Source organism: Phyllopteryx taeniolatus, chromosome 6 (genome assembly GCF_024500385.1).
Source record: "Phyllopteryx taeniolatus isolate TA_2022b chromosome 6, UOR_Ptae_1.2, whole genome shotgun sequence".
Taxonomy (NCBI): domain Eukaryota; kingdom Metazoa; phylum Chordata; class Actinopteri; order Syngnathiformes; family Syngnathidae; genus Phyllopteryx; species Phyllopteryx taeniolatus.
This window is the reverse complement of record NC_084507.1, coordinates 12,479,123-12,489,122: the sequence shown is the minus strand read 5'-3', so window position 1 is coordinate 12,489,122 and position 10,000 is coordinate 12,479,123. Positions and strand designations below refer to the sequence as shown.

General features: G+C 42.3%; 1 protein-coding gene across 2 annotated transcripts in view; it reads right to left on the bottom strand.

Moving 5' to 3' along the window:
* The window catches only part of psmc4 (proteasome 26S subunit, ATPase 4), a 16,198-nt gene that overhangs the window by 4,108 nt on the left and 2,090 nt on the right, over positions 1-10,000 (bottom strand). For both annotated transcript variants that reach the window (XM_061776784.1, XM_061776783.1), the window contains exons 3-8: positions 9,849-10,000; positions 9,264-9,410; positions 6,087-6,196; positions 5,912-6,005; positions 3,547-3,714; positions 2,697-2,773 (exon numbers count right to left, since the gene is read on the bottom strand). The exon at positions 9,849-10,000 is cut by the window's right edge and continues 35 nt beyond it. In XM_061776784.1, the coding sequence (XP_061632768.1) occupies positions 2,697-2,773; positions 3,547-3,714; positions 5,912-6,005; positions 6,087-6,196; positions 9,264-9,410; positions 9,849-10,000 (748 nt within the window). The remainder of the gene's footprint in view (positions 1-2,696; positions 2,774-3,546; positions 3,715-5,911; positions 6,006-6,086; positions 6,197-9,263; positions 9,411-9,848) is intronic.

Sequence of the window (10,000 nt, the reverse complement as noted above, 5' to 3'; positions counted from 1 at the left end):
ATACCGGTACTGAAACGATACCACGGCATAATTTCAAACTTTACTAATCACAGTGGAATGAAAACTGACAACACTTCAAATACATTTATATTTTGTATTAATTCAAAACATTTCGATAAACTTGAAAAAATGCAGTAATGGATTTTTTTCATTTTTTAAACAATTACATCAATGTCTGCATGATCATTCATTATATATGCATTCATCCATCCATATTCTACTGCTGCGGCTATATTCTGAGCTCCTCCCGGATGACCGCGCTTCTCACCCGATCTCTAAGTGAGAGCCCGGACACCCTGAGGAGGAAAGTCATTTCGGCCGCTTGTATCTGGAATCTTATACCTTCGGTCACGAGCTGTGGGTCCATAGATGAGGGTAGGAACGTAGATCGACCGGTAAATTGAGAGCTTCGCCTTTCGGCTTAGCTCCTTCTTTACCACAACGGACCGATACAAAGTCCGCATCACTGCAGACGCTGCACCGATTCGCCTGTCGATCTCCCGTTCCATTCTTCCCTCACTCGTGATCAAGACCCCAAGGGTGCAGGCCCGGCCACCAGGCGCTCGCCTTCGAGCCCCACCTCCAGGCCTGGCTCCAGAGGGAGGCCCTGGTGACCCGCGTTCGGGCAAGGGAAACCTCAATCCATGAATATTTTTCATCATAGGAGTCTTTTAGCCGCGCTTTGTCTGTTCCCTCACCTAGGACCTGTTTGCCATGGGTGAACCTACCAGGCGCGTGAAGCCCCAGACAACTTAGTTCCTAGGATCATTGGGACACACAAACCCCTCCACCACGATAAGATGACGGCTTCCAGGAGGGCATACATAAATATACATATATATTATACACTGAACAAAAATATAAACGCAACACTTGTTTTTGCTCACATTTTTTGTAAGCTGGACTCCAAGAAAATCCATTTTCTTAGCAGCCCGCATGAACTTAGCATAGACTAAAATGAACATTTGACTCAGGGTTCTTTATAACCAGTATCAATATCAAACCCAGGAACTAAAAGGAAATGTGTGTTGAACTAAGCCAATTGACTTAATATTCAGTAATTAATGTTTCAGCTAAAAGTTTAATATAGCATTGTTAAAATTGTTATTTGGGACTGTTTTATCATGTCAAATGGTTTATATGTGCACGTTTTAACATGACTCCCTGTTTTAAGCTTGTAGCCTTTTATTTTGAAGGTTACGCACCGGAACGCAGCATTTTGGCACGAAAGTAACTTCACACGACACTGGTGAATTTTGAAAACGAAAGTAATGGAACCAAATGCTATAAAACGATTTCTTTACCTACCCACCGATGAGGCACAAGGTTAGTGTTTGTGATACTGTGAGACGTTTGTGGATTTTGTCCCAATTCACTGTGATGAAAAGTTGCTAGTTTGAACTTTGGTGAAGTTTTAGCTCAATGTTAACCTTTTTTTTTTTTCTGTCATCGGCTTTTACGTTGGTGTGAAGACTAAAATAAACGCTAAGAACCATCAATGCAAAAGTGCAATCAACAATTTACCTTGTTAGCTGTTTGCATAGACGTATTTTATTGTTTAACTCACCCAATTGACCCCGCGCAGTACAGGCTGAGGCGGCGCGCGCGCACGCACGCGCACGCACACACGCACGCGCACACACACGCACGCACACACACACACACACACACGCACACACGGCTAAACAGGTGAAGGGTCCCCGCTCTTCACTATCTCTGATTGGTTTAGAGACCACAATGAAACCCATTATGTGCCTGCTTTCAAGTTGCAGAAATGTTTTTTCTTCCTCAAATGTCTGTACACCTGTGTTTTGCTGCACCATTCAGAATTTTGGGGGCTTATGCGACCAAATTAGTCACACTCTAGAGTCCTGTCTCCTCCCCAGAAACATCATATGCTGGATTTCCAGCACCACATACTAAGCCATGCGTCCGAAGACGCAGATTGATCGTACTTTATGCGTCCCTGCTAATTTTTTTGCGTCTGAGGCACGGGACGCACGTCAAAGGAGATACCCGTGATCATGTGATCAGATAAGGACATCCCTAATACACACGGCCATTTTTTATTTAAATATACATTTAATTGCTTTAATTTAAATGGCTAAAAATGCAGCAGATCACACTGCCCCAGTCTCTTTTGTGGACTGAGGTTTGTTTCTTTGGTACACCAGGTGTCAGTCACTGTATTACCATTAGTCTCATTAACTGGAAAGAGATACAACAACAAAAGGAGGGTGCTGGGATGTGTGTGCTGACTCCCATTTAACATGAGTTTGAATGCGATTGGTTGATTCTGAACATACATAGCCCCATCCCCCAGTTATAAGACTGTGCACACTTGTGCAACAAATGATTTCAGTTGCTTATTTTTACTTCCCTGCTCGAAAAGATTTCATTATTATTATTTTTTAATTGAGTTACACAGGTTATAGGTCATATTAATGGTGATAAAACATTTTTTGAAATGATTTATCTTGATTTCAGTTTTGTACAGCACAAAAACCTGGCATTGGAACAGGAGTGTGTATGGCATGCGGTCTAAATGTCCTCTATACGTTTGAATGATAAAAGATATCAATGACCGCAGTATAATAATGTGGACACAGACGGCACAGAGATGGTGCAGCCACAAGGGAATTAGTTAAAAGCGTCCTCAGAAAGTGAGCGTGTGGAGGAGGGAGAATTTGACTCACCTTGACATTGACGTTTTGGTCGAAACCGTCCATTTGATTAAGCAGTTCAAGTAATATTCTCTGCACTTCTCGGTCAGCTGCAGAAGGAAAATGACACCATGAGGGTTTGTTTATTTATTTTATTTTTAATAGACCCCAACTACCAGGCCGCAGGGAGGGACCAGACCGTGGGCCATTTCAGGGCTCTACACTAACTTTTACACTGGTCGCATCAGCACATGATTTGGTTGCACCCTTATATATATATGTATATATATATATATATATATATATATATATGAGCGAGGCTCACTCTTGTCGTGGCGAGGGGGCCGAACACGCGCATGCGCCAGTTTGATGTCCATAATAGCGAGATGGCGCTATATTGATCTTCAGAATAGAGAGCGTGCAGGTGGAGAACAACAACAACACAGAACAACAAACATTCACAAATTCCGTGAAAAAGACTGTGACTTTCAACCACCATGTCTAGTGAGACTGTGCTAAGGGAGCATTAAAACATGCACTCGCAAAAGTGCGACCACATGAAATCTTTACTCACACAGAGTGAAAAAAGGGTCACATATGCGACCATTTAAGGTCTTGAGCCCTACATTTGGTACTGGACCGCACAGAAAGAGTAGGAAAAATATTTTATTGATCATCAGTCTTAAATAGGTTTTATTTTTAAAATCAGGTACATCTGCCGATGCCTCTGTACAGTGTTCCCGCGTTATCTCTTTTTTTAAGCAACCGCTTCGTGTATTTTTATATACTATAATGCCCTATACGTGAAAGTGGTTCATGGCACAAAAAAGGTTGAGGCCGCTACTTTAGATGACAATCACAATTGACGTTTGCATCATCATACCTCCGGTCTGCGCATCAAATCGCTTGGTTGCGATGGCGTCGATCTCATCAATGAAGATGATGGCGGGTGCATTCTCCTTGGCTAGGCGGAAGACGTCACGCACCATGCGGGGGCCCTCACCCAAGTATTTCTGCACAAACTCCGAACCCACCACGCGGATGAACGCCGCTGTAGGAGGGCCGAGAGGGCAGAATTAACGCTCTGTGACTACAAAAAAAAAACCATCATCCGTTATTCATCCAACTATTCATGCTTCACGGTTCCACTATATTGCAGATTTTGATCTCACAGTTGTTCCTCCATTTTTTTAAAATACAGTTTGTACAATAATTTTGTTGTCCATTGCTCTTAACATAGATGCAACAAAAACATGCCGAGGGTGTATTTCAACAGGGTATTTCTATTTCACGAATTTCACTTATTGCGGAGGTGGACTGGAATTTAACCCCTTTGATGGAGGGGAGATTACTGCATACAAATAATTAGTTTATGAATGGATAACCAATTTATTATCATCATATAAATAACTGCTTTATGAACAGATAAGCTGATGAAACAAATTCCCTGGTTTATATTTATACTTTCACACAAAAGGACTCAGAACTTTATTGAGCTCAGGAAATAGGAGAATTTTCTCAAATTCACACTTTTTAGTTTAAAATTTGGGTAGTAAATATTTACTGGACGGGGAGAATATAAAAAATGGTTATGTACAGTAACTTAAGCTGTCAGATAATTGTGACAGATTTAAAAATCAGGAAAAAATAGGCCTGAATGACATACAGTACTCACCCCCTTTGTTTGTCAAAACTGAATTGAAGTACAATACTTGAGTTCAAGTGGATGTGAAAGGCCCGGTTCAACTGGGTTTGTCTTGGACCACCCCACTGTGCTTAGCCAGCCACGGCCAGCCCACAAACTGTTGACAGCATGGTGGATCACTTGCTTGTGCTTTGATCCAGAAGACTAGCTGCACTACACTTCAACTGTTCCTCGCGGTTATGTACTTCATTTTGGTGCCGAGCAGCGACCTGGCTGGCCACTGTGGGTTGGCCAGGCTTCTCTTTACCCATTGATTGCGAGGCTCACGGCTGCTCTGCTCCCCGCATGTGAAAGCCGGTGAGCCTGTCCACCCAGCCCGCAGCGAGCAGTGCCGCCTTGCCCCCTTGGAGGAAAAACCTAAGTGAACTAACTCCCCCTCAGTAGCGATGAGAGGGAAACATAAGATAACAATACAATTACAAACCGTATGTAGATGTTATTACAGCACACATACACCTATCTGCCGCAATAGCTCGCCGTGTTATTCGAGCGTTTTCTTTTTATAACACACACACACACTTACATAGGGTGAGTCTTGTGGATGCTGGAGTACTTTAAAGGTCAGAGGACAAATATTTTAAAATGTTCCTTGATAACTCTACAACCCCTTTACAAACCACATCTGCCATTTCAAAGTGATTATATAGAAGATATACAGCAGTTAAATCGATAAATATGATTCAGAATGCGCCGTCTGCTTTTTGGATCCAGCGCCTTCCGGTCTTCGTCGCTTTCCGGCGCTGTGACGTCACACAAGCCAAACATCCTGTTCATGCGGCGTTGTGTGCTATTGCTCCATGCTGTTGTTCCCGTCCTTGTACATTTGTTGTCGTATGATTTATCGATGTCACGATGGTTTATTGTGTGGCATTTGGTTGTACAAATGGTTCAGGCAGCGGGAAGCTTTTTTTGGCTTTCCAATTAAAAAAGGAACACGTGACCCGTGGATAGGCAAAGTCAATCGACAGGGGAAGAAACGTGGTCAGCTATGGGTGCCTAGCAAGCATTCCAAACTGTGCTGATCACTTCGAACCGGTGTGTTTTGAGAAAGACTTAGCAGAAAGCATTGGATACAGAGCCAGAAACCAGCTGCGGTGCCAACTATACTTCCTACGGCTATCGGGACCTCAACCGCAAGCAACAGAACTAAATCTCACAGCCGCCACGGTGCAGCAGCGAAGCGGCGCAGACACGAGGTGAGCATTTCCTTGTATATACCTACGACTCTATTATGGTTACTATTCACTCGGGAGTAGGGAAAAAAGACCCACACAGTACTTTTGAGTACTGTCGTCTGTACATTTGCCCATATGACAAGCCAACAGACACACGGCATACACTGCGGCGTGTTGTAACGCAACTCGAGCGAGGGGCACACAATATATAGGAATACTGCATACTATGTAAAAGCTTGTGCCGTGTCACTGAAACATATATGAATATATAATGTGTATAGTCATGCTCAAAATTACTCTCTGTAAAAACTTTGAAAATCATTGCTTTCGTTTGTTTTAATGATTGATCGATCAACATGTGCAGACACCTGTGGTATGGTGCGCCACAGCCTTGGCCAACATGGTCTTGCCGCATCCTGGAGGTCCGTACATGAGGACTCCCCTGGGTGGGTCAATGCCAATCTGTGTGAGAAAGAGAAAATATTTGGTTGGTTTCTCCATGTAGTCATAGAATATGAGACTGGTGAGGTACGCGTGTGTGACCTGCTTATAGAGCTCAAAGTGCGTGAGTGGAAGCTCTACAGCCTCTCTGACTTCCTGTTTCTGGATGTCCATGCCTCCAATGTCAGCGTACATCACGTCAGGTTTCTGGTCTATTGGCACAAAGGAGAACATTAGGCACCATTTCCCAGTGGAGATGCTCACTTGTAGCCACGTGTTTGCTTTTATTTTGATAGGCTTTTACTTCCTGGTGGAGACGACCGCTTATAGCCACGTGGCTGGTTTTAATCTGAAAAATGTCTTGTTGGAGATGATCGCCTGTTGCCACATACCTGGTTTTAATTTGCCAGGTTTGTCCTTCCTGTTGGAATTGTGTGTGGTTTTGTTACGGTTCTACTTTCTGTTTGAGACGATCACCTTTATCTACACTTTTTTTCCTGCAGGTTTCTGCTTCTAGTTTGAGATGATCGTCAGTAGCCATATGGCAGGTTTTATTTTGGTAAGTTTTTACTTCCCATCGGAGATGATCGTCTGGAGCCCTGCATTTTTTTCTTTACTTCTATCATGATTGCTGCCACTTCTATTAAAACCAAGACAATCTCGAGACGACCTAGAACACTGTGGAAGAGCACTATGACGGTAAAGACCTCTAAATTAAGGTGTAGGAAAGCAGAACGTAAGTGGAGAAAAACTAAACTCCAAATTGACTATGACCTCTACAGACAAAGTATTTGTAATTTTAACCAAGAGTTAGTCAGGGGTAGACAGCAACACTTTTCTGAAATCATGAGTAAGAACCTCAATAATCCTCACACTCTGTTTGACAAGCTCACAAACCCCCCTAATCAGATAGCTCCAGAACTCCTCACAGCAGATAAATGCAATAAATGTGCTTATTTTAGTGAAAAAAATACAATCCATCAGGTTCAATATTAGCACATAACAGCAAAATGATAAAATGATGCTACACCCGAAGCCACCCAGGGAAAACTCTATTACATGTCAGAATTTGATACAATTGACCAAAAAACTGCAGCTGAAACCATCGACAAGCTGTCTTGACGCAATACCCAGATGGTATTGAGTCAAGATTTGCAGCAAATAATCAATTGCTGACTTCAGTCAGGCGAGTTTCCTAAAGCTCGAAAAGTAGCTGCCATTAAGCCTCTTCGAAAAAACAGAACGCTGGACGCTTCCATGTTAGCAAGCTATAAACCTATCTCAAACCTCCCCTTCATAGCCAAGATTGTTGAGAAAGTTACTTTTAATCAACTCAGAAATTTCTTGAACATAAATCGACTTTTTGACAACTTTCAATCAGGTTTCCAAACTCATCACAGTACAGAATCAGCTCTAATCAAAGTACTAAATGATATAAGGTTGAATACTGACTCGAGAAACGTGTCAATTCTGGTCTTGTTGGATGTCAGTGCGGCTTTTGATACGATAGCTCATAACATGCGCTGATCAGGTTGGAAACATGGTAGGAATAAACGGAAGTCCTTCAATGGTTCAGGTCTTACCTGGAGGAAAGAAGTTATTTTGTAACCTTTGGAAATGTTCAATCTCATCAAATGGCAATGACCTCTGGGGTCCCTCAAGGGTCAGCTCTTGGACCCCTCCTGTTCAGCCTGTATATGATACCCTTGGGTCAAATTCTACAGAACCTTAATGTTGACTATCATACCTATGCAGATGAAACACAGTTATATCTAGCAGTGTCTCCAGATGACTACAGTTCCATTTAGGTGGTGTGTCACTGTCTAAAACTTAACTGTGGATGAGCCAAAACTTTCTTCAATTAAACCACAAAAAACTGAGATAATTGTTTTTTTGAAGTAAAGAAAATAGGATTGCTGTGAGTAAATACCTCAAGTCACTCTCTTTAAAAACCAAAGATCAAGTCCGAAACCTTAGTGCACTGACCTGACCTGACTTTCCACAGTCATATCAAATCAATTACTAAAACAGCCTTCTACCAGCTATTTTTCTCAAGTACACTGAACTACTGTAATGGTCTTCTGACTGGACTCCCCCAAAAGAGCATTAAACACCTCATTCGGAATGCTGCAGCTAGGGTTCTGACAAGAACAAGGAGATCAGAGCATATTACTTCAATTCTCAAATGTCTACACTGGCTCCCAGTCAGCTTTAGAATAGATTTTAAAGTTCTGCTACTGGTATTTGAATCATTAAATGGTTTAGGTCCTGAATATATGAAAGAAATACTAATGGAATACAAACCCAGCCGGTTCTGAGATCTACAGACTGAGGTCAAATAGTGGAGCAGAGTCCAAAGCAAAAATGGTGAAGCAGCATTTAATTGTTATGCTGCACACAAATGGAATAAGTTGCCAACAGAAGTGACGTCATCCCCAAGTGTGAATGTTTTTAAGTCCAGGTTAAAACTCTTCTTTTTTTCCTCATGCTTTTTAGTGCATTTCTCCTTTTAAATGATATTTCTTGCACTGTACGCCGTTTTTATTGTGTTTTGGGTTTTCTGTGTTTTAAATGTTTATAAGCTTTTTTATTAAATGCTTTTAATCATGCAAAGCACATTGAGTTTGACTTTTGAATGAAATGCGCTATATAAGTAAATTTGCTTTGCTTCAGTAGGCTTCTCCTTCCAATTGGAAACAATCGCTTGTACTCATAGCTGGTTGTATTACAGTAGAACCCTACTTCCTGTTGGAGACTATTACTTACCGCCATGTGGCTGCTTTTAATATGGCAGGTTTCTGCTTCCTGTTTGGAAGGTTTCAGCCTCCTTTTGGACATGACCACTTGCAGCCACGTCTTTTTTTTATTTTGGTATGTTTCTACTTCCTGTTGGAGACAACATCTTGTACCCATGTGGATGGATTATCTTTGTCATGTTTCTACATCCTGTTGGGGATGATTGCTTTAACCATGCAGCAGACTTTATTTCGGCAGGTTTCAATTTCTTGTTGGAGATTGCTTGGAGCCATCTGTTTTTTTTTCCTCCCATTCCCGAAGATTGATAACTCTCAGCCGGAGCCAGTATTGACCAATTTTCTGTGAACGAACAACTTTAATTTCCAAGCTTTGCGACGGGTATTGTGCATATAAGTCCCGGCCGGCTGCTTGTGACGCTTGACATGTAAGTGACGATGTGGACTGCTATGTTAGCGTTTGGCTAGCTGCCCAGCAACTTCAAGGTACACACCACTGTGACATGGATGGGAGTGGTTACAATACCTGAGGTGAGCATCATGATGCTGCTGTCAGCTTCGGGGGGTAGCACGTCGACGAGGGCATTGCTGTGCTTGTGCAGCGCCACAGAGGCATTGGGTTTTAGTAGCTCCCGGTCGATGGTGCTCAGGATGCGCACATAGTAGTTGGACCCTGAGAAAGGGGAGGGGGTTGGATGGTGACAGGGACAAGAGGTGAGTGAAAGAACACTCAACAAATGGGGTGGTGGGGGTGGTGGATGGGTGGGGGCTTATTACACATTTAAACTATAGGCTCCATTATGAATATTTTAAATGCATGCATACTGTAGGTGTCTCTCAAAAGATGCTTGATGTGATAAATAATTCATACATAGATTGTTTGCATCAGCGGCGACTTCATTTATTTTTAAAACATCTTGTTTTGCAGTCAAAATGTATGTACATAATTCACCGAAAAAGTGTTTTTTTAAGCAAATGGGCTAGTTATCAAAATCTTACTACCTCTGCTTGTGTTTGAGCCATGAAAGGCCCTGTCAAAGGGTGACTCTGTAGCATGTGCTTTTCTTTTTCTATTGTTGCTTTACACAGAGATTGTTTATTTGTGTTATACCAGTAGTGGAGCCAACGATAGCCGTGTTCTGGTCGACAGCCTCCAGGAACTGTCCGATAACAAGCGGGATGCTCTGTATCCTTTTCACCTCCTCCTGCGCATGAAGGAACTCCTTCTTCAGGTTCTTCTGCTCATCTTTGATGTACTCCTCC